At 37.5% G+C, this 25183-nt stretch overlaps 2 protein-coding genes across 6 annotated transcripts; one reads left to right on the top strand and one right to left on the bottom strand.

The window, feature by feature from the left end:
• The first annotated feature begins 861 nt into the window (after positions 1–861).
• On the top strand, positions 862–25183 carry LOC121728610 (beta-1,4-glucuronyltransferase 1). 5 transcript variants are annotated; one of them, XM_042116787.1, is made up of 6 exons: positions 862–917; positions 2255–2447; positions 2769–3676; positions 3804–3960; positions 24363–24526; positions 25040–25183. In XM_042116787.1, the coding sequence occupies exons 2-6, from the start codon at positions 2397–2399 to the stop codon at positions 25095–25097; spliced, it is 1338 nt and encodes a 445-aa protein (XP_041972721.1). In that variant the 5' UTR covers positions 862–917; positions 2255–2396; the 3' UTR covers positions 25098–25183. The 5 variants fall into 5 exon arrangements, 4 of the variants coding, with proteins under 4 accessions (XP_041972721.1, XP_041972720.1, XP_041972722.1 ...); XR_006035847.1 differs by lacking the exons at positions 862–917; positions 24363–24526; positions 25040–25183 and adding exons at positions 21312–21528; positions 21868–21989 and having other exon boundaries at positions 2066–2447; XM_042116786.1 differs by lacking the exon at positions 862–917 and having other exon boundaries at positions 2066–2447.
• Positions 19242–20463, bottom strand: LOC121728612 (carbonic anhydrase-related protein 10-like). The gene has a single exon (XM_042116792.1). The coding sequence runs from the start codon at positions 20241–20243 to the stop codon at positions 19299–19301; it is 945 nt and encodes a 314-aa protein (XP_041972726.1). The 5' UTR covers positions 20244–20463; the 3' UTR covers positions 19242–19298.

Here is a 25183-nt window from a genome sequence, read left to right as displayed (position 1 = left end):
TTTGCATAGTACCTAGCATATTATTCTTTCCGTTCTTAAAACGACGTCGACACTCCCAAACAGGAGTTCTCTCAGCACCTTCCTAACCATGGTATACATTGGTGCAAATTGCAAAATCTTACTTGTTGGTAGCAAATGCTTAGGATACCTACTGCTCACGAAACAGAAGTCACCACATGTTTCCATATTAATTTCGAGGAGTTCCCTCGATTAATTCATCAGGTCACCACTTTTATGAAAATGATACCAAATTCGGATGATAACCTATACACCATTAAAAAAAATGTTGAAACTCGGTTCACAAAAGGTGGAGTAGGTAATCGTTGAACATAAAAAAACGAACAACTAACGAACTTATAACGAAAAACGAATATACACCTCCTCCATATTGAAAGTCGGTTAAAATTGAAGCCTATGTGTTATTCTGATGTATAAGCTATATTATTGTAAAGTTTCATTAAAATCCGTTCAGTAGTTTTTGCGTGAAAGAGTAACAAACATCCATACATCCATACATACATACATACATCCAAACTTTTGCCTTTATAATATTAGTAGGATTAACTATTATTAAAGTGACTTTTTGGTATCAATAAAATAAGCTGCTATTTGCACAGTTGAATTCGTATAACAGTACCAGTAGGTATGCTTTTATAGTAACGCTTTCATGGTCAAGGTTGCTGAAATCACACACACAGAAGAATACTAGTTATTCGAATTGGGAATTGGTACATACCTTGACCGTGGTACCACCGTCCACCACAAACAGTCATTTCCTATAAGGCTAGGTTTGTTCCAATAATAGACTATAGTGTATAGTCCCTAATGTTGTCGGTAAGTATATTAATGTAGTGTTTAAATTTACTCCATCCTGGACGGTTCATACATGATGTTAACACCAACCTCTTCTTTAGCAGGTGAATAAAAACGAAAATACTCCTTAAAAACATACTAATCTATTTCATGCGCTAAAGTTAAAATAAATTCATAGCTTACTAAGTCCAGTGATAATATCGTTTGTATAGTAATTAGTAAGTAAATAAGCACGTATTCTCGATCGTTTGTATATTGTCGCTTTTTATAATACATGGAGAAGGTGTTACACTAGCTATATTTTGACCGAGCTTTGATCGGTATTCGATAAAACACGAATAAAATGACATTTTCTAAAAATGATTCATAGCTAGATCGATTTATCGCCCCCGAAACCCCCTATGTACTAAATTTCATGAAAATCGTTGGAGCCGATTCCGAGATTCCAATTATATATGTATATATATACAAGAATTGCTCGTTTAAAGATACTATCTTACTCGATACTCGATACTAATTAATTATCTTTAGATAATTTTTATTCACACTGTTTCGTGCTTTTATTTTATCTCAATAGTGTTTCGTCCTTGCGTTATTAGTAGTTAGTATTTTTTTATGTTGATACTTGGTTAATTTATTTTTAACCGACTTCCAAAAAGGAGGAGGTTATTTTGCGGCTGTGGATATTTTTTATGTATGTTCAACGATTACTCCGCCGTTTGTAAACCGATTTCCAAAATTTTTCTTTTGTTCTATAGGATATTTTTCCGAGTTAGTACCATGTTCACAAAAGTGGTGGTTTGATTTTCGGTTTGATGATGGGAACCATGAGGAATCAAGGGGACTTCTTGAAATTTAAAAGGGAATATGTAGTTTTTTTGGTTTTATGTGATGTATATGCTACTAAAAAGTAAGATTTTGCACCTTGGTACCTACTTCAAAATAATGAAGATTGAGAACAGAAATACTGAGTACAGAATACGAATTATTTAATACTTTTTAGTTTATTTAAGTTTTAATTTTAGTTCATTTAAAAATATTACTAAGTATTGTTTTTACCTTGGAAGTCGGTTTTCATTTTTTTGTTTAATTGAAACCTTTGAACGTTTGTCCCAATAGTAAGAAAACGATATTATGTAGTATTATTCACTAATACTCTAATACATTATACACCCTACATGTAATAATAAATCGAAAACACTTAATTATTAAGGTGCGCTACTGCGCGTGCTCCAAGCTAACGCATGCGTAATGCAGGAGTAGACAATTGTTTTCATTATTTATAATCTCAAAATTTCTATATTAATCTAGTATAAAACGTTACAGATTGTTATTATTTCATTAATTTATATACTCGATGTTATAAAATGCATACAAGTTATCATAATGTTGACGTATTCACCTTTAAGGTTATGTTATAGGTAGTGTTCTCTTGTTTTAGTTAAGTGCAAGTGAAGCTAGGATTAGGAATCCTAATAATATATGGATAGATCTAAATAAAGGAAGGTCCTGTCTAGCAAATGTGGCGTGGACATCACAGACAGTTCAGAAGAGGATGACCAAGTCAGTGTTGTGATATCCAAATGAGGCACAGACTTCTGACGCCGATGTCGAAAATACGCAGGGATAAATTAGTAAGTAGAGACCTTTATTCAACTAGAATTTAGCTCTAGGCAGTAGGTTTAGTATCTGGTTAACGCATTTGCGGTAAATTGCACGGGCTAACGGTTTTGTTAATGCGGAAACAGAACGAGGAGTGTTATGCACTGCAGCTTGGCAAACGTCCAAATGCACCCATTAAAATATATGCCCAAAAAGTTTATGTGCATAAATATGTATATTTTTAATACGGAACTAGTGCATACCGTTTATTTTTATGCAAATGCGGATGAAATGCGATGCACTCGCTCGAATTGCTCCGGCGGAAAGTTTTTACGAGTCGAAATCGTTTTCAGTGGCGATGGCGGTGCCAGTGGAGCGTGGTGACGATGGTGGCGGTGGCGCTGGTGGTGTACAACGCCGCGGCCAACGTGTGGCTGCTGCGGCCGGCGCCCTGCCCCGTGCGCTCCTCGCCGCCGCCCTCCGAGCCGCCCTCGTGCGAGCCCTGCGCCGACGTCGCGCCCGCCCCCGACGACGACCCTATATCCCACCTCGACCTCCGCCTCGGCCGGTGGGACAGTTCACGATCCTACAGGATGTTCGACTACGCCACCGTCGGCGAGACTTACGCGGACTTGTCGTCCAGTCGACGCGTGTGTCTCGCCACGCAGAGCTCGATAGAGCGCCTCCACGAGCTCCTGAGGATAGCGTACCACTGGTCGGGACCGATATCGGTGGCGGTGTTCGTGGCCGGCGACGAGCTCCGCCTGCTGCGGGCCTTCACGACCTGGCTGTTTAGATGTCAGCCGGACATTTACTCGCGACTCGCTCTGCATTTGGCCATGCCAAAGGAGAGGCCGGGGGCTCACGGCGAGATGCCTCTATGGGTGAAAAATTGTGATCTGCCGCCTCTACCCGAGGGAGAAAGGCAAGCGGACACGGTGGCGTGGCGGGCGAGGCATCCGTATCCTCAGAATCACCTGAGAAACTTAGCGCGAAGGAACTGTCATACGCCTTACGTGTTTCTCGTAGACATAGACATCGTCCCCTCCCGAAGTATGGCGGAGGAGTTGGAGCAGTTCCTAGCTCACGCACCTCGATGCCAGTTATGTGCGTACGTGGTGCCAACGTACGAGCTGGACCGCCGAGTGGCCGCCTTCCCCGGGAACAAGTCGGAGCTCCTGCGACTCTCGCGCAAGAAGCTAGCTATCCCCTTCCACAGAAAAGTGTTTATCTACAATCAGTATGCGTCTAATTTTACAAGGTAGTTATTACTTTACTTTTTTTACAAGGTTATTATACTAACCATATTGGTCACGTTTTAATAGAGCTGTATCAGTACTACTATTCAATCACTGATACACTACCACTAATAGTATCTATCGTTGTAGATGGGAGTCAAGCGGGGGCAACGAGAGCTCGGAGACGCACATCAGCCATGACGTCACCAACTTTGAGTTATTGTATGAGCCGTTCTACGTGGCGAGTGATGCCGTCCCCGCACACGACGAGCGATTCCTCGGCTACGGCTTCACCAGGAACACGCAGGTCAGTTCCTGCTTTATCTTCATCACCATTACCATCAATAATATTATTATTGTGATGTCACACTTTGGTCCCTGCAGAATATCAGTGCAGCAGATTCGCTGCTAATGCTGAGCTGGGGTCCATTTTTGGCATCACATCATCATCATCACATAACAATGTAATGAAAACATAATCGTATTGTGTCCTTATTCTTTCGTCTGTTGGTAAAATATGTTTGTTATTCTTATGCTTATCATCAATATATTTCTCCTTTTCATTACTATCGTTAATGATAATTTTGTGTTTATTTTCTCAACGTGTCTCCCTATTAAAATCAATAATAATATAGCGCGATGAAGGAATGTTAGGCGAATTTTGGGTACCGCCACAACATCATCAATATCAACATTATTACTGTCTTCCCTACTATCTATATCTCTTGTTTAATTTTGATTGATTATCTCGATCATAATTTATGATACTTATTGCCAATTACTGAATAACGATAATACTTGTGAGTTCCACTTCTTCGAATAGAAATTTCCTTTGCTACGATCATGCCAGAAGTATTTTTAGAGTAGGTAGTTAGTAGAAAAAGTTTCACGTTTTTTAAATAAAAAAAATGTATTATTTTATACAAGTCTCTCTAAGTTTAAATTAAAATGTAAATATGTAATTAAAAGCGGGACATGTAAACAAATATCTGATCCGGGCTATTAGAGGCGTTTGACAGACTCCTGGCGCGGCGCCAACTGGACCCTGTCGGATTTGTTTTATTAAAATTATCCACGGCTTGTACTTCATATTCCACTTTAACATTTACTTTAAAATCTACCCAAAAGCCAGCAACATCCAGACTTTCGTCATTTTAAAAGTTAAAAGTTTTCCTGTATGTGACCCCTGTAGAGGTAAGAGCGACCAGACACAATACGTAATTTCGGTCGTGGTTGCTAATTGTAAGAGTCTTGTCTTTCACTGTCGGACATTTTTACAGTTGTTTCTCACTAGTGTTGGTAAAAATAGCATTGGCAATAATAATTAATTGTTAAATGCCTATTAGCAATAATTAAATTAATCGTACTTGCTAAAAAATACGATTGCTAATATTATCGTGCGCAGCAACAGTCTGCGAAATTAATAGAAAATAGCATTAATTCCCATTACCACTTCTCACTGCCCAAATCCGCTAAAGTTGATATTTTAACTTTGAGGTGGTCTGGCAATGAGACTTATATTTTTAACGTTTTACGTTAAAAAAATTTCATACTAGATGACGCTCGCAAGTCCGTTGCGCCAAAATTCCTTTATCGCACGGAAAACGTACATTTTTTCAGGATAAGAAGTATCCTATTTTGGCCATTCCCGAGACTATCTACCTACTACCTAGACTAGAAGTATCTCCATACCACAGCAAAATCGGTTGAGTGGTTTGGGCGTGAAGACACAAGACAGGCATACCGACACACATTCGCATTTATAATATTAGTATGTATACCACAACCGGAGCTAAATATAAATGACAAATGTTGAATGATGACGACTGTAAATTTTGTAATTGGGTCATTTGTGCCATTTCATCTGTGAATCACCTACAAAAATAACACTAAATGTCCTCTTAATTAACGTTGTAATACGACGGAGCATGCGAGTACATCATCACGGTTAATAGAGGGTGTATTCAAATGAAAAATTCAACACAATCTAGCAAAAGGCGAACATTTTTTCAGCCAGAAGCAACTTCTGTAATTCAATGGCAAATTTAGACAGCGCGGAGCACATTTTGGTGCAAATCTTTCGTTTACATTCAACTAAGATACCCATTATTTTATTACTAAACTGTCAAGTATTTCACTATCATAGAAATATAATATATTCATGGCGCAGATGGCCTACCCACTTTAGTTTGGTTTTGACAAGCCCAGATTGATCCGAGTCGCGGGCAACACCTAGTCTGTTTATAAATTGTGTTGGTAGATATTTTCATGAAAACCAAGGAAACTAAATTGACCTACAAAATATGTATTCGTTATAACAATAACTAAAAGAAATAAATTTAGAATACCACAGGGACCCTTATCATGGCCTATTTTTTTCTACGTTTACGATGGTAGCTCAAGTTTAAGGGAGATCGCAGACAGCACACTTTTTGTGTGATCGAGTCTGCGATCTCCCCAAATGTGCAATCAAATATTTTCATTGAAAAGAAATCAATACTTATAAGTTATAACAATAAATACCTAACTACATAATTATTATCGTTGCAATAAATGCGATTTCGTTTTTCATTTAATGAGTCTATGATAGCTACCCTTACGTACGTAGGTACGTACACGGTACGTACGTTTCAATCTGATATACTAAATTCAAAATCTACTATATAAGTATTATCATTTATCTGTACTATCTGTATCAAAAGTAAGTTAGTAGTTAGTTGTAAAGTAGTTATTATTCATTGCCTACTTTTCAAATTCATTTTCATGTCCACAAAATATAATAATCTGTCTTCACTTGCCAGTTGCAATAGTTTATTAAACACATAACTTGTGTCAAAATCACGTACACCAATAGCCGTTACATTTAATAGCCTGTGGCCGTCTGGTTTGGCATCTGTATTCTGCTGGGAATTTACTGGGATAATATCTCGCGAGCATGATACATTGCTGTTATTACACGCGTCTTCGCGCGCCACGTCAGTCCCAAAACGCAGTGTATTCTCAAGTGATATATTGCGACAGTTATTTCGATTGTTATTAGTATCACATTCTATAGAATGCTAAGCGTGTTAAGCTTCCGTGGACATCAGTGCGAAGTTGCCTTCTTTCAACCCCCGACCAAAAAGAGGGATGTAATAAGTTTAACTTGTCTGTCGGTCTGTCAGTATGTGTGTGTGTCTGTCTGTGGCATCGTAGCATCAAAACGGGTGAACCGATTTTTTTCTAGTTGTTTTTGTTTGAAATTTAACATGATCGTGTGCGTTATTAGCTATATTTCATCATCATTAGCTCGCTCGCTGCTGGAAAATTTGGGTTTATCTTTTTTATGAAAGGCAACTTTCAGATATTTGATCGGTACAATATTTTTCATTCTGATGTCTGACAATCAATGAGTTTCGAATCCATAACTAGCTAAAAGCCGAGCTTTATGAGGGCTCGCTCACACCTTGACCACAGTATTACAATAATATTGTAATGCTGTGCCTTGACTTACTGATGATCACACATCTACAAAATAATATAAAAAAACTTGACTGACTGCTGGTAACACATCTACACATAAATAAAAAATACTATGTTAAAGCACAAATCAATAGGCGTTATAGTTTTTCCGTAAAGTGTACCACAAAATGTACAGGTTGTGGGATATACTAGGGATATGCTTCGCTCGCCCTGATGATTATTAATATTACCTACCACCTTGTTTTGCATCAATGAGGATTGTCACTTTTGCAGTAGAGACGTTGGTCATATTTACCTATTTTTTAACGATAATATTTTAGTTCCAAAGAAAAATGACATACATACCTACATTCAGGTTTGATTCGTCGCAGAAGTGCTGGCTATTCAAATTTCAATCCATCAGTTTTATTACCTGAAAATCTTACAGAAGAGACAAAGTATATACAGGGTGCAATTAAACCTACCTGCCAAATTTTTTTGGGGCTTAGGTATCATTAGGCGAGTCCATTAAACCAAAAAAATTGGGTGTTAATTTTTTTTACAATAACATATTTTATCCCAAAAAAATCGATGCACAATGGTCACTTCATAAGTTAATAATAATTGCGATATTGCGACCGAGCTAGTAAGTACATCGCGTATATATACAATAACTTTCGAAGGCTATTTCACAAAATTTTAGTACTGAGTGATTATAAAAGAAGAAATACGTGTATATTTATTTTAATAAGGATCAATATATCCAAATTTGGCAGGAAGGTTAAAATATTGCACCCTGTATTTTTGTCTCTATATCCAGAGACAAAATATATTTTAGAATAAGGAACCCAAAAAAACTAGTAAGTTGCAATTAAAAATAAATCATTTAACACAATCGTATTAATCAAAGTTAGTCATTCGTATCGAAAGATTGCAACATGCTGTTAGGGCTGTCGCAATAATATTAAGTATAGTTAATGAATTTTTATACTTTTATTAAGTGTTTATTCAAGTCTCTTTGAGGATTATTTATAAATGTCAATAAAACCCATATTTTAGATGTTTCTTGAATTTAGATTACAAGAGACGTTTAAGAATTTAGATTATTCAATGCTTATAAAACATAATTAAGCACAAGACAGTTATCGAAATGTACGTATCTACGTTAGATTGTATATTTTATCATTAATTTTTTTTTGTAAATTAGGACTGCTTATAAAAACAAATATAAAAAAATCATTTTAGAAACCAGGTTTTCTTGTTCAACTATGTCCCTAAAAACCTCAGAAAATAAAAAATACTCGCGTCCAAACAATTGCGCATGATTAAAAAAAACTTATTGTAACAGCCCTATTTGAGCACCTCACTCATAAATACACGTTTTTGTCCGGCGTGTAATTGCTTGTCGAAGCTAATAGATGGCGCTAGGATATTGCCGCGATTAATGAGTCCAATTCCGGCCCAACCCGCATAAATTGTCCCAAAAGAGCCGAATTAAAAGTGGCCCAGATATTGCGCCCGATACCCCTCACATGTGATATGAGTCGTATGTTGAGCATGACGATAATGGGGCCTTCATAAAAATACGTGTGACACTCGGGGACTGCCGCGGTAAAGCTATTGCATAACATTTTTTTATCAACTAATGCAATTATAATTCGCATACGTCTAGTCAAACGTACACAAACACCGTGCTGAAGTCTGAATCGAACTAAAACTACGTTAGACGATGCACGGCAACGCCGCACTGGAGTGGGGGGTGTTAGGTTTAGTTTCATAACGGAATTTCTTGATCCTTCGCTCGGTCAAAGCCTTCGTTAAAAGCTATGCAATAAAAAGATGTTTTTGAATTCTCTACCTCAGTAATTTCTAGATTTAAATTACAATTTTATAAGATGTGTACATCTATCACTGCATAATTATGAACTGTAGGACTAGTGCCCGTTCACGCAAAGTGCAGGCACTAAGGCTGCAGTTAATATTTAATTATTTTAAATTAAATAAAGATCACAGACTCACAGTTCCCCTGACGATTTTGTAGATTTGTATCGACCGCGACGGTCAATGACGGTCAGGAAGCCTGCCGACCAGAGCCTGCAGGCGGACTTTTAATGTGTGGAAGTGCAAACATAAGGATTGCCTTAAATTAATATTGTTTTGTTAGTACTATCTAAAATATTACGCGTCTGCAGTCTGTCATACAGACTACATTGACTTATACATACGCTGTAGTTTCACTAGCCCCACGTAGCTACTTCGTATTAGCTCCGTGACTATCCCCGCGTTCCATTAAGGGAGATCGCAGACGACAGACTTTTTGTGCGATCGAGTCAGCGGCGCCCATACAGTACACTACGATGTTGCCTGGCGGGGCCATGCCGACTGTATGGGCGCCGCAGACTCGATCGCACAAAAAGTCTGTCGTCTGCGATCTCCCTTAATGTTAAAAACCGGCCAGCAATATAGGGTTCCGTAGTACCGCTACTTTTTGATAATTTTTGTATGGTCAATGAATGTACGTTTATAACGTGTTTTACACTACTAACAACATTATCTCAGTTACTTACAAAGGAATTTGATCGAAAAGTTCCTTTATACTTCGCCGAATACATTTTTTTTAGTTGAACAAGTATAACTCAAAAACTTATGAACTCTTCTTAGCCGTGATAGTTTTCCTTTTAAATTCAGCATATTTCCTACTCCCGTGAATTTTTTCACATTTCCAGAAGCAACCCTTTAGCTGGTAGAACTTAGTTTAGCTGGGACACTAGACTCTAACGATTTTATCCACTTTAAAACTTCATATTTCACAAATGGATCCCTAAATCGGAAAAGTATTTTTGAATACCCATAATATTTGAATACCCGTAATATTTTTAAAAAATCTATCCAACGACACCCCACACTTTCGGGTGGACGCGAAAAAAAATCACCCCGCTTGATGTGTAGGGGAGGTACCATAAAAAATATTTTATACCATTTTGTCGGCATCAATAATATCTGCATTTGTGCCGAATTACAGCGTTGTAGGTCCTATAGTCTCTGAGCAAAACCGCTGACAGACAGACGGACAGACGGACGGACAGACCAAAACTATAAGGGTACCTTGTTGACTACGGAACCCTAAAAACGATCAAAACGAGCCTCCTATTTTGAGCGTTTTGATCGTTTTTAATTTTTATCAATAAATGGAACGCGGGGAATGTATTCTCGATACAACCTCAGATACCATCAAGAGTTGTAGCCATTACATGCATAAATGCACTATAAATATCGTGCATAACTAAACGCTCTGGATAAACTCCCGAATGTAAAACTTAATACGTCTGAAAACAAAGCTGGTTACATTTGTCAGCACGATGAGTAACGTATCCGCCATTTTGCCAAGATGGCGGACAAGATGGCCGCCAGCCAAACGGTGCTTGGCAGCCGCGGCGGGAATCTATCAATTCCGCCTCGCATTCAGCTAACTCATAACTTTTTATTTGCACTTTTACGATTCAGACTAAAGTAATTATTGTCTCATCAAAGCATTACGTCGCCTTCTTACGTTCTTAGTTTTATTGTACGCTTTGTTGTTCTGGATTTTAAGGTTAAATACTGATGTATTAGTGAAAATTTAGTACTTTTATGCTACGGGCAGCATACTATTTAAAGTTTAAAATATTATGTTCAACTGCGTTATCTTGTAACAAATATAAATAAGTAACAGTATGAGTAAGCGTAAAGTAAACGGTAGTGACCGACCGAGCCTTCGGTTTCGGTTTCGGCCAGTTTCGGCCAAAAAATCTAGTTTCGGCCAAAATATAGCCGAAACTTTCGGCCCCGCCGAAACTCATGCGTCGTTTGGTAAACTTCGCAGTTAACTCGTGCTTGCTTGCCAGCGAGGCCCCGGCTCAGTTCGCCACATCTATTTAATCGTGATTTGAGATTATGTTTGTCTAAACTTATTGTTATCGAAATTATATTATTGAATTTTCTTTCTACGACAAACGCAGGCTTATTTAATGCACATAACTATTGGCAAATTATGTGCTATTTTAACAATGTTTCCCAAACAAACGATTTAGTAAATGCTATGATAAATTGATTATAATATTGTGTATGAACTTTATTTACTTAAGAATTTTGTTTGACTGTGAGACGGTATATTAGGATTTAGGATATATCTTGCGAGATTTAGTGACGCCTACTGCAAGTTTGCTTAGTAATTTCATTTTGAACTTTGACCGCGGTCGTGTCCATGTTTCCCATAAAAATAATATACTGCAATTGATTTTGTTTTCAGTAGTACGTCGTTTATGTCTAAGGGAAGATTTCACCAATCACACAACTTTGTTTTATAAAACTTAGTTCTCATTAAACGCGTACCTACGGAGATATAAATCTCGTTTTGTTTAAAATGGATTTCATAATCTTCATCACGATTATTAAATCAAAGGTTATGTGACGTCACGCTATGATTTACATGGTTTTATCATTTTAGAGTCTAATTACGTTATTTTGTCAACAAAAAAGCAAGTAACGATACATTTAAAGCTACCCAAACGCATCTATCAAAACTGTCATCTTGACATTTTTTCGTCTATGATTTTCGATTTGCCATGACACTACACCTTAATAGCACTTCAACGGCTTTAATGAAGTTTAACTGTACAACATTGGACATTCTGAAGATAAAACTCGGTTTGCTGTGAACGTTGTTGGTGAAATGCAATTTGGTGCTATAAGCGCGTTTAAATACGTTTAGAACCGATTTAGTATACACTAAGCGCGTCCTATTTCTTAGGTAAAATTGCACCTAAATAAAATGACTAGAAATAATTTCTGCTCTTGTTTAGTAGGGTAATCCTTCGTTATACATTAAGGGAAATTTCAACAATCACACTTAAAACTTCGTTTTATTAAACTGAGTTCTCATTGAAAAATGAACGCGTTTATATGGCGACGTAAATCCCGTTTTGTTTCAAATAGATTTCACATTCTTCTTTTAATCGCGATTAATAAATCTACGTTTACGTTACATCACACGATGATTTTTATATGTTTTTATCATCTTGGGCCTTGTCACGTTGTTTTATTAACAAAATAACAAAAACGATAAATAAGTTACCCAAACGCATCTGTGAAAACTGTCATCTTCACAAGTTTTTCGTCTATGTTTTTCGATCTGTCATGACACTACACTGACAGGACTTAAGTGTGTTTTATGAAGTTAAAACTCGAATATTGGGCGTTCAGAAGATAAAAATCGGATTTGCTGTGAACGAGTTCAGGTTATGTTGGTGAAATGCAATTGAGAGTTATAAACGTGTTTACAATATTATGTTTAGAACCGGATTAGTGTGCGCTAAGCGCGTTCAATTTCTTTGGTGAAATCGCATCTACTTGAAATCGTATAATAACGGAATAATATAGTACAAAAAATTTTCTAGGGAACATATTAGAGTCTATATGATGAGATATTTAAGAAATGTCGCAAAAAGTAAAAAATTCAATGCGGTACTTTTTCTTCAGTTTAAAAAGTTATAATTTATGTCAAAAATCAATAAATTTTAGTAAATAATCGTAATTTTAAATGTTTTACCAAGTTTCGGTTTCGGTTTCGGTTTTGGCCGAAACTGAGAGTAAATCCGAAAGTTCGGTTTCGGTTTCGGCTGAAAATCCAGTTTTGGTCGGACACTAGTAAACGGTTGACCATGTGATATTATTATGAAGGTAATAAATTATAGTTAGACTTATAAAAGCTATGCAAAAAATCATACTATTGCCTCCATCGATCAAAGTTCGCAACGTTTGCCTAAGTTCATAGTTGTGTCAGACCTTTCGTCAGTGAATTGTAATATTACAATTTACAATACAATTACTATTCCATAATAGTTGTAGTAACTTAAAAAACGATCACTTTGTATAATGATCTAAATCTCTTTTGCAAAATCGTCTATATTCTATCCAATATTATAAATGCGAAAGCGTTGCTGTCTGTTTGCTAATCTATTAAATAACTACACTTAAGCCGATGAACTGATTTAAATGAAAGATAATCCGAGTCCGAAAAAGAAAATATAGTATTCATTAAAAAATGTGTGGTTCCCACGCTATAAACGTGGTATGTATATTATGGTTTAGACGTGGGAGAGCCATGCTTCAGCACGAATGGGCCGGCTCGACCGGAGAAATATCACGTTCTCACATAAAAACCGGCGAGAAACAGCGCTTGCGCTATGTTTCGCGGAGTGAGTGAGTTTACCGGAGGCCCAATCCCCTACCCTATTCCCTTCCCTACCCTCCCCTATTACCTACCCTATTCCCTCTTAAAAGGCCGGCAACGCACCTGCAGCTCTTCTGATGCTGCAAGTGTCCATGGGCGACGGATGTTGCTTTCCATCAGGTGACCCGTTTGCTCGTTTGCCCCCTTATTTCATAAAAAAAAGTAAACAATGGAATTGCGGACTACAATACGAGTATAGTTTCCAATAACATTATGACTTTTAACCTTACTTAACTAATATATTACGTCAGTCCTAAAAAACTTGCTGTCAGTTAGCACACATTATACAGGGTGTAACAAAACTAAGTGATGATATTGTAGGGTGTGTATGTGTTTCTCGTAGAGAGTTTACTGTGAAAGTAAAGCTGAAAAGCAGCGCTGAAAGATCAATTTTTTTTCACTTTTGTATGGGCAAGCGCCCCAGCGCGGCGTCACGAGTTTTCCCATATAAAAGTGAAAAAAAATTGGTCTTTCGGCGCTGCTACTTTCACAGTGAACTCACGACAAGGAACATATTATACACATATATACACCCTAAAGTATTATCTCTTAGTTTTGTTACACCCTGTATACTGCGTGGGGCCAGCGTGTGATGAGTGTTTGTGTAGTATGAATCAACAGAAGTTTTTTTTTTTTTTTTTTATGAAATAAGGGGGCAAACGAGCAAACGGGTCACCTGATGGAAATCAACTTCCGTCGCCCATGAACAGTCGCAGCATCAGAAGAGCTGCAAGTGCGTTGCCGGCCTTTTAAGAACGAATAGGGTAATAGGGGAGGGTAGGGAAGGGAAGGGAAGGGAATAGTTGAGGGTGGGAATAGGGTAGGGGTTAGGGGATTGGGCCTCCGGTTAACTCACTCACTCGGCGAAACACAGCGCAAGCGCTGTTTCACGCTGGTTTTCTGTGAGAACGTGGTATTTATCCGGTCAAGCCGGCCCATTCGTGCCGAAGCATGGCTATCCCACGTATAAATTGGATTTTGTCCAATTGCTTTGCTAAAAAATTAGGATAATTTGCTTTACGTAATAAGTACTAATGATGATTGCTGAAAGTCGTACCTAGAGACTTAAGACTGACTTTCAGTGTCACAGGCGGACGGACAGAAATAGCGTATTACCTGTTGAGTACGTTATTATTTGGTAACCTGATACGGACGTCATCATTAAAGGTGGTCACTGTAATAATAATACTCCCCACACCGGTTTCGGTGACGGTGGCCGGTTTCATTGAAACCAGACCAGGTACGCAGGAGTACAATTATAGTGCCCAAGTGTGTGCGCAGTACACAAGAGCACTCTCTATTCCTTTACTCTCATAACCCAGTGGGACGGAAGACCGACACGACTGGCGAGAGATCAGGCGCAGGACCTACTTTTTATATGCCCATCCGACGCATGGATCATCTTACTTGTCAGACAATCAGGTGATCAGCCTGCATTGTCCTAACCAAACTTGGAAATAACATGTTTCCAACGCGGGATTCGAACCCACGACCTCCGGAGTCGAGAGCGACGCTCTAACCACTAGACCACGGAGGCGTTTGTGGTCACTGTAACAGTAGTAGTCAAATACTAAATTATAACGAATATTGAGCTGTCTATCCGATTATGATCAAAACTCTGAGGCAAGTTACAAAAGTATGTATGAAATGTCAAGCAAGTAGTTATGTGATTAACTTGGACCATAATATCGAATTTGCATTTACAAACCTGGGGCCTTACTCCCGAAACTGATATCGACATCTAAAATAGCGCTATTTGATGTCTAAAGCATGTCTAAACTCTAAAGTGTCTAAAACCGTTGAAATCGAAAATCGAATTCGATATCAGTTTCGGGAGTAAGGCACCCAAAACTGCTAGCGAAAATTCTTTATCATTATTTATAAGCCATCACAAAAACCGATTCTTCACATTTAGAATCAAAGTAGCTCATTCATTTTCAAGTCAACATTAATCATAAAACCATTTTATCATACTCAATTACGCGGAAAAACCTGTGGGAGAAAATGATAACAGACCGCCATTATGGATATTTGGCGCTCGATCACGATATTTTATAATTTGGCCTTAAGTGGAGTGGCGCGTTGACATAATGGCGGTACAGCCTGATTCATCGACCTTCACCTGGCGACAGAGCGTGACGTCACTAGGGTTGAACAAACGTTTTGCGAAACGATAAGTCATTGTGCTGAAAAAAATCGTTATTTATTTTATTTTATTCGGAAAACTTACAGCTTGCAGAAATTACAGTAATAGCACAATTATAGTAGGAAACATAAAGCCAATTACAAAGTTTTCGCAAGTGAAATAAAACAAGCTTATGAGTTATAATATTATGAGTCTAGTCACTAGTGACTCGACATTAGATGTAAACAAGAGAAGCATCAGTGAATAGCATTAACAACAATACAAAACTTATGAAATAATACACCACTATACTCACAAAATGCAATAACAGGCGATTGGAATTACTCAATACAAATGATATATTATATAAAAAAAACATTTTGGATTTTGAAAATATTTATTTGATAAAAGCCTACAAATTTCAGATGGTTTTATTTTAAAAATGTCGTCAATACTATTATCTAAATAAAATGTTTTAAAACGTGCGCTAGCTCTACAGACAAATGAATAGTTTATAGAATATGTTTCTAGAATGTTTGTATTATGTTTGTAGAATGTTTTATGGAGTTAGACATGGAACGGTACGTAATTACGAAAGTATCTACTGGAGACATTGAAATTGAATTCAGACAATAGAATAGAAATAGTTGTTAATAATTTTAATTAAATAAACTAAACCGGAAATGTCTCTGCGATGATATAAGGGAAGGAAATGAAATCTATTACATCTTGCCTCGTAGTTAGGAAGGTTTAGATGGGACTTAAATTGAAGAAACCTTAAGAAGCGTCTCTGGATTGACTCTATCCTATTTTTGTAAATGTCATAGGAAGGATTCCAAACCTCCGACCCATACTCGAGGATACTTCGTACATAGGAGCAGTATAATATTTTAATGGCTTAATGATTCATTTGTACTGGATCTGATCACAAATTTAAGTGCTTTAGAGGCTTTATTTACCATAAAATTTACATGATCATCAAACAGTTACTTTAAGTCCACAATAATTCAGAGATTTTTCATAGAATTTTTAAGTACTTACTATCTCTTTGTTTTTATTTTTATTTATTTTATTTACTATTTATTGCACACATACATTTTTAACATTAAATATATACACAGAAGAAAAATGACACAACAGGTACTGCTTATCTCTAACAGAAATTTCTTCCAGCAGTCCTACGGAGAGAAATGTGATGGAAAATATCAGATAGGGCGTGCACAGAATAAATTTTAGAAATCTACATAGTAATACACATACAATAAAAATTATAATAATATAATTATATAATACAAATACATGACATAAATATTTAATATATTATAATATTATACAAAATAATAAATATATTACCTACTTATATTATATACTTATTATAAAAAAATGTACTTACAAATACATACTTACTTAAATAAACAAATACAAATACATACTATATTATGTATATTTAATAAGAGTTTTAGGATTCATTGCTGAGGTAGTGCTCTTTTTTGTCGCTTTTTAAAGACAGCGAAGGAAGGGCTGTCACGAATGGTGTGGGGAAGGGAATTCCATAATCTAACTGCATGAACGGTAAAGGAATAGGAGAAGAAATTGGAGCGATGGGAGGGGAGAGTTTTTTTAGCTTATAACTAACTAATTAGATTTGATTTACGGCTAAATGTTACGGCGAAACATTTTGATACATTTAGGTCTAGTTTATTCATAATGCAGTAATCACTAAACCTGTTCAGGTCTTCTTTAATAGATGACAGTGAACGGTGTGAACTTTGAGTAGTGGAAAAAATGTTGACGTAATTTATAAATGTTGCAAATAACAAAGGCCCCAAAAGTGAACCTTGCGGGACTCCACATGGTACCAATAACCATCGTGACATGTAGCCATTATGTGCTTTGTTTTGTCGTTGCGTAATTTAAAGATATGAATATTTTTAATTTTAGATAAGTTTTAATAAAATCTATAACATTCTGCTTCTAAAGAAAAAAACTTTTATACTGTTAGTAGTCGATTGATCTTAAGAATCGTAGGACGAAATTGAGAATAAAAATATACAGTAGGTACCTCTTTCAGCGCTGCTACTTTACATTGAACTCTATCATATTATTAGAGACGCAATATTCTATAGTGACTCTTAAAGTATTATCACTTATTTGGATTTGATAATTTTAAGTGTTTAACATAATATTATGTAGTATGTACGCATAACTAAGCTCTAGTAATTGGAACGCAAAACTTGCATAACATTAAATTATGTATCTCTGCATTTTCTGCGCAGTGGCAGCCCTACATGGGATGCTTTGATTTAAATGTTTGGAGAGAGATAATTGGACTCTAAGCTGATGTTGAGAGATTTTAATCAACAAAATATTTGCCCGTATTTCTACGGCTTTATTCTTTCATTTTTGTAATATTTATATTTCTTGTTGGCGCGGGAATTTGTAAGGGTTCTTGCTCTGGTTGGGTAAAGCTTTTATATTGATTAAGCAGCTTTTAACGTGTTCTAAATAGGAATTCCCTACTTTATAAACTGAAATATCTCATCAAGATTATAATATTACATTTTTATAAAAAATGGTGTGCCAGAAAATTTTATTTAATGAATTAGCATATTTAACCAGATAATATTATTTCTTAGATTATATTATATTATATACTCGTATACATAACATAACAAAATAACGACTTGCCAAGGGAGCATGGAGTGCAGCATGCTGAACATAAGAAGAGTACAAAGAATACGTCACTCCAAAATACGAGAGATATCACGGGTAACAGACGCACTATCTTATTCAAAAAAATTGAAGTGGCGCTGGGCAGGCCACGTGGCGAGAATGAGCGACGACAGATGGACAATTCGACTAACTTCATGGACAGGACCCAAAGGCACCAGAAAAAGAGGTAGACCTAGAGCAAGGTGGGCAGATGAGATCATAGAAACTGCTGGTAGTTCATGGATGACAAAAGCTACAGATAGAGATTATTGGACATCCAGGCCTCCTCGAGGCCTTCACCCTCAAATAAGAGGGGTTCACGTAGAAAAACTTGTAAAATAATTAACAATCAATTTAATAATAAATATTGTACTAATAGAAAAATCCTTATGTTAATATATTTTAATTTAATTAACTTTTGTACTTACGAATCAATTTTGCATGAATGTCAATTGTAATTATTCTGATAAATATATTATTAATCAATGTATAACAATTTCAATATTATGTATTCTGGAACTTTAAATCATGTATACTGTTGACAAACGTGAAATAAAAGGTTTTTTTATTTTTATTTTATTTATATACTCGTATTATTAAAATATCTACAATATTCTAAATAGGTACTTAACTTTTTTATTATACTTTTTGTATACAGCAACGCCTTATAAAAACTTTTATTCTTATAAATAATAATGCATAATAGTTTATATTTTATATTAAGTGAAATGTATTAAGATTAGTTTGACCACCCTTAAACCCCCTCTTAATGTAATTTATGGATGCCCCTATGGCTAATGAGCAAGGTCAGCGCGAACAATTAGGAACTGGTGTTATTGCCACACGTCCGGAGGAAACGGCTGAATGTTTGAGCCCGTGCCAATCTCTCGACATCAGCATCATCAACTCTCTCTATGGAATGCAACCACAATGCAACGATGAAATTGTCAGTAATTTTTTTGCGTAGGTGTAGCGTTTTTAAAATTACTCCCGACTGTAATAATAATTGTACAACACAGTAGAAATAAATTAACACGACTTACAATTTGATATATTTATTGATGAAATATATTTGTACATGAATAACCCTAATTATTTAGGTATTGTTTACAATCACTAAATCATCTGTTTGTAAGTTTTCGGGTAGTACACTTGTATATGTGTAAGAGCAATTACAATATATTCCCATTTTGGGTTCAATATTAGTCCTAACTGTGACAACCGAAGGCTGAATTTTCCTTGAATTGTTGCCTAAATAATCCTTTGGATTTTCCTTAGTTCCTTCCATCAGTCGACGAATCACATACATCTCCTGCTTTGTCATGTAAATTGGTTGGTTGTATATAACCCAGACAGCCGACTCCCAGCAACCGGGTTCCGTTAAGGAACCCTCGTAGGTCATATACTTCTTAGTCTCCGGCAGCAAGGCGGTGATACTCAGATCATTAATGGAATGGGAGGTTCCCGTATATGCCACCTTGGTCAAAGCACTGGTCAGCAGACGTAGCTCCGACCGCGACGTCATGTCTCCAATTTTCACCATCACCGATACGACCACTACCCCCAGAGGCTTTTCCCGCGCCTCGGTCATATTACGATACAATTCTTTGTTGTAACCGTAAAATTGTATTTCCCCCGAGAAATGTTTGCCATTTATCTGATGCTCGGAGCCTAGGGGATCGGATAATCCATAATGGATGTTGATTCCCTCAAATTGATATTTGTATGATAGAGGGCCTCCGCTAAACATGACTTCCGCATCATCAGTCATTTTGAACTCCAGAGATCGGCCGGTATTTTGTAAAAGCCCGTTTACATTTGGGCCGTCGATTTCGAAATCACCGAGAGTCGGGTCGTAAAGCAGCTTATTCGTCTCAATATTTATTGGACTTTGGCGTTTTCCTTTCGAGCATACCTGCCATTGAGGGTAAATAAGACCCCAAAATTCAGGGCCCGAAATACCTTCGTAGCTCCACCACGACTCCCATGAGCAAGAGATAGAGTCCGTGTAAAGTAGAAGTAGGATTATTAGCTTCATCATTAATTATTTTATAGCACAATTTATCGAATATTTTTCACTGAATTTACTGTGTATATTTCCAGCTCATTTTGCATGCTGCAAGGCTGTTGCAGATCGCAAAGTTTCTACTGGAGAATTTGTTTGCAGCGGCGCCCGCGTTTATTTCGGTAGTGCTATTCCCGGCGTGCGACGTCACAAGTTTGACGCAACGCGACGATTTTAAATTTTGCACGCGAGCGTCTGTTGTCAGGGATGTTAAACAATTCAGTTTGTTTTTATGGGCGATAATTACTTTATGATTCCTACGTGAGGCGACGTGATGGATGTTTTATAACTCGGCGATCGTTAAGATAGCTTAACGTTCTATAAATTGGATTTTTATTTTGTGAACTTGCACCTGGAATGTCAAACAAACGGTTTTCAACATAAAAATATTAAAAAGGGATGTTTGGTACTTAAACAGCGTTATTTACAAAATATAATTTGTTATAAAAACGCCTGCAACGATGCCCTCAAACATTCTTCTTAAATATATTTAGTTAAAGAAATTGATCATGAAACATAATAATGGGTTAGTGGATCGACCGTAATTAGGTGCAAAACATTGATTTCTGAAAAAAGTGATGCATTAATTGGGCTGGGAAAGCTGGTTAAAGGTCGCGGCCGTGGTCGAAGCGTGAGGAATCGATTGCGACGTTGTGCAACCTCTGAGCCTAGCCGCCTTAGTGCCAATAGTGATCTGGCCGACTACCGCTATGGTCTGCAAACTGATCATATTCCTATGCATCATAACTGTGGCGGGTGAGTGGTATAATTTCTTCTATTTGGATATACTATGCAAGGGAACAATCATACGTAGTGTTGGATATATCATTTTATCCAATTATAGCCTTATTCACGTCCCAGCAAATTGACTGAAGCCACTAGATTTAACATCTAAATCTTAAGTACATAGAAATTATTGTAATTTAAATAGTTACTTAGCTTATTTAATCTTAAGTAACCATCATTTATTCGAAATTAAATTATGCTTATGCAATGTCAATAATTTATGATGCCAGTGTGAGAACGTTAACAATTCCGTTTCAGATCTTCAAGAAGCGGTGGAGGAGAATGAAACTGAGCTACAGGATGTGGACTTGGAGGCAGTATGTCCGGAGCTCAGTGGACAAATCATCGGTGGCAGACCGAGTTCTGTCACCAGACACCCTTATCAGGTGTCCATGGTGATCAACGGGAACTCATTTTGTGGAGGCTTCATCATCAGTAGAGACTATGTGATGACCGCAGCGCATTGTGTCCAAAAGTAAGTTGTTACATATTTAAGTACATTTACTTGTATGATTGCTTCTAAATAGTTAATTATTAAGGGCCTGTTTCACCACTTCCTGACAAGTGTCGGATAGGCTATCCACCACTGAACTTGACAGATAGAGTATGGAGAATCTGTCAAAAAAGTTGTTGATAGCCTATCCGGCACTTTATCAGGAAGTGGTGAAACAGGCCCTTAGTCTTGTTTTTTTTTCATATTTAACATCCACTTCGTTTTTGTAGCCATATTACACTTGTTTTATTTACATTATTTTTCTGATTTATTTCTATTACAATCTGTGTCTCTGCTTCTGCATTTAAATTTCCTTTTTAGCACCTCTCCACAAGCCATCCGGCTCCGTGTGGGCAGTACTCGTCGCGACTCCGGAGGTCGTATAGTCGCCGTCTCCAACGTCACAGTACATCCGCTGTACGGCCAGCCCATGTATGACCACGACATAGCTGTGCTTCGCCTGGCTCAGCCCCTTGTCTTCGGAGCTGCTATACAGCCTATACGCCTTCCTCAGCCGCGTCAGGCTGTTCCATTGGTCCGGCTTACTGTGACTGGTTGGGGTTTGACAGCGGTAGGTTTGATAGAAGAAGTTGTTGTTATAATGATTTTGAATTCGTAAGCCATCTAACAAGACAACAACAAATTTTACAGCACTGAAAATGTTGTACTAAGTATCAAAGTTTTTGGAAAAGTAACACCTCAACTATGTTATCAGACATTGGTCGTCAGGATTGTTTAGCTACCTAGCACTTTAGTATTCTGAAAAAAAAAAAAATTTCTTTAATTTTTTATTATGGAATTGCACAAACCAGCACATTGTGGTTACTACAAGCTTAGTAAAATCTGATGTAGGAACATATAATTTTTTTCAGTTTTCTTTAAAATTCCTCTAAAAGTATTTGATGTTTCCAGCCCCGGGGTCGCCGTATCCCCCGCATCATGATGGAAGCCAACGTACCGGTGGTGCCACACTGGCTCTGTCAGCTGTCGTATGGGGATGCTCTCACCCCGAACATGTTCTGTGGGGGACATTTCCTTATAGGCGGAGTGTCGTCTTGCCAGGTACGATATATTACATTTTGCGTAATCTTAAAATTATTTTTGTCTTCGACCCAATAATTACTTTAAAACCTTTTTGATTGTTTTTGAGTCCCGACAAAAATGCGTCATGTGTGATATGCTCTACTCTACTTCTCTGCCGTAATAGCTCTCAAACGGATAAACCAATTTTGATATCAGATCTGATTTTTCTTACTATTCATCACCACCATCCTCTCTAATGCCTGGCAATTTAATCGAAATTTTGTGTTTATTTTAGGGCGATTCTGGCGGCCCAGCTGTATTTCGCGGTACGGCGTTCGGAGTTGTGTCATTTGCCAGAGGATGTGCCCTGCCACTGTCGCCCACCGTGTTCACAAATATCGCCGCGCTAAGAGACTGGGTCACGCAGAACACGGGCGTCTGATTGGCAACCGTCTACCCATGGAATAGAACTCAAATTGCCTTTGGAAGATCTGTGATATAAATAAACGAGAACATTCCGGACTTTTTTTCAGTTTTCTTTAATAAAATCTTAATGGAATATTTCGTGTTTGTCTACATCCCAATAGTTGTCGACGGTGATTAATATTTTTAAATTAAGTAATAGTGACATTGATAAAAGGAAATCTTTGTTCTAGAAAGAAACATTGAAGATAATATTGTTTTATTTGGACCAAAAAATACTTTAAATTTTAACTCTTGCTTTGGTCGCTTCTTTAAGCTGTTTACATGTGTCTATATTCATTGACAAAATCACTGATTATCTCACTGAGAATCACGTGTAAAACTACATAATGAACTCTGAAAAAACTTTTATTTATCCATAACCTACACCTGTTAGTGTCTTAGCCCACTATGCCGAATTTGAAAGTTTGCCTGGATTCCGCCTGCAATGTATTTTAAATTACCGATGACACACCATGCCGAAATTCCGTCGCGTTATATTGTATGCGTTTGACATTGCTGACGTAATCATGCGGAATTTCCGCCGCGGAACTTCAGCATGGTGTGTTTAGACCATAAAGTTAATATACCTACTAGGTGTATTAACTTTATAGTTTAGACACATACATATTTAAAACCTTTCTATTTCTTGTTATATTTCAGTACAAAAAATAAATTGAAATCTTTAAATATTATAACCATATTTTAGTTTCTTTCATAACCTCTGTTACATACCTCTTCCTTTTATCATTACCAGGTATACCCGTCATCGGGTGATCTTTCACCATTACCAGGTACACGAGTTGTCCCTCATCGGGTTCATAGCCTCTGAGTTACCTCTTCCTTTCATCATTACCAGGTATACCCCTCATCGGGTGACCTTTCACCATTACCAGGTACGCGAACCCTCATCGGGTTCATAGCCTCTGAGTTACCTCTTCCTTTCATCATTACCAGGTATACCCCTCATCGGGTGACCTTTCACCATTACCAGGTACACGAACCCTCATTGGGTTCATAGCCTCTGAGTTACCTCTTTTTTTCATCATTACCAGGTATACCCTTCATCGGGTGACCTTTCACCATTACCAAGTACACGAGTTTTCCCTCATCGGGTTCATAGCCTCTGAGTTACCTCTTCCTTTCATCATTACCAGGTATACCCTCATCGGGTACTAAAAGGGCTTTGGCCCACCACACATTCCCACCACTGTATCTCCTGTGTCGCCAGGATCGACTTAGCCCGGCTAGCTCAGTCGGTAGAGTATGAGACTCTTCATCGGGTACTAGTGCATAACCTCTGAATTACATCTACCTTTCATCGTCACCAGGTATACGAGATGTTCCTGATCGGGTACCAGTTTAAGGTGCTGTCCCCGATCTTCACGATCCACTGGGGGCTGCAGGCGCGCCGGAGCCGGCCGCTCTGGCGGGAGAAACAGAACGCCAAGAACAGGAAACACTTCGAGACATTCAAGCGGGAACTATTCGCTAGGTATTTGTGCCTAAAGATGCTTGTAATTGATTGTGAAAGTTGCCAAGACTGTTTCTTAGATCTTAAGGAGTCAATAGATCCTCATGGGTCGCAGTGATGTCAGGGCTACAGCGACCTGCCTTTTTAAAAAAAAAATAGATCTTAGGGGAAAAGTTTTATTTTTAGATTCTTCCTAAAAGTTTTCCGCTAGCGAAGTATGTTCATATTTGCTTGAAATTGTAGACAATTACTGTTATTGTTATATACGCTCTATCTCCGACTCTTTGCTTTATTTGTCTTCTCAGAAGCGATTGTTTATTTTGCTTTAATCGTGAATTCAGTGTGGTGGTTGGGGAACCATCCATATTACGCCCTTAGATTATTACGACACCCCTTATTACGACGATAGAGTAATTTTGGGTGTTTTGTTGCCTGGCCCTTTAGCCCTTCTAATATGATACCATAGTCCAACTTCACTACTAAAAAAAGAATCATTCCACGACTGTATTATACTCATACATTTTAACTCTTCAGGTACAGGAAGGACCCACTACACCTGCTTCATCGGCCTCAACAGGCCAAGAAGACATAGGCCTCGCAAGGCCGTGCTAACCTGCCCGGCCTGTGCATCCTACTGACGCTTTTGAACTTCTGATAGTTAGCTCAATAAACCAAAGT

This window comes from Aricia agestis, chromosome 7 (assembly GCF_905147365.1).
Source record: "Aricia agestis chromosome 7, ilAriAges1.1, whole genome shotgun sequence".
NCBI lineage: Eukaryota > Metazoa > Arthropoda > Insecta > Lepidoptera > Lycaenidae > Aricia > Aricia agestis.
Note: the sequence above shows the minus strand (reverse complement) of the source record. Positions and strands in the feature narration are given on the sequence as shown.

Excerpts from the sequence above, each read along its gene's own strand:
- LOC121728612 (XM_042116792.1), bottom strand. The coding sequence starts at position 20,243 with ATGATGAAGCTAATAATCCTACTTCTACTTTACACGGACTCTATCTCT.
- LOC121728610 (XM_042116787.1), top strand. The coding sequence starts at position 2,397 with ATGAGGCACAGACTTCTGACGCCGATGTCGAAAATACGCAGGGATAAA. Across the intron at positions 2,448-2,768 it reads AAATACGCAGGGATAAATTA|TGGCGATGGCGGTGCCAGTG; the intron begins GTAAGTAGAGAC and ends AATCGTTTTCAG. Across the intron at positions 3,677-3,803 it reads TATGCGTCTAATTTTACAAG|ATGGGAGTCAAGCGGGGGCA; the intron begins GTAGTTATTACT and ends CTATCGTTGTAG.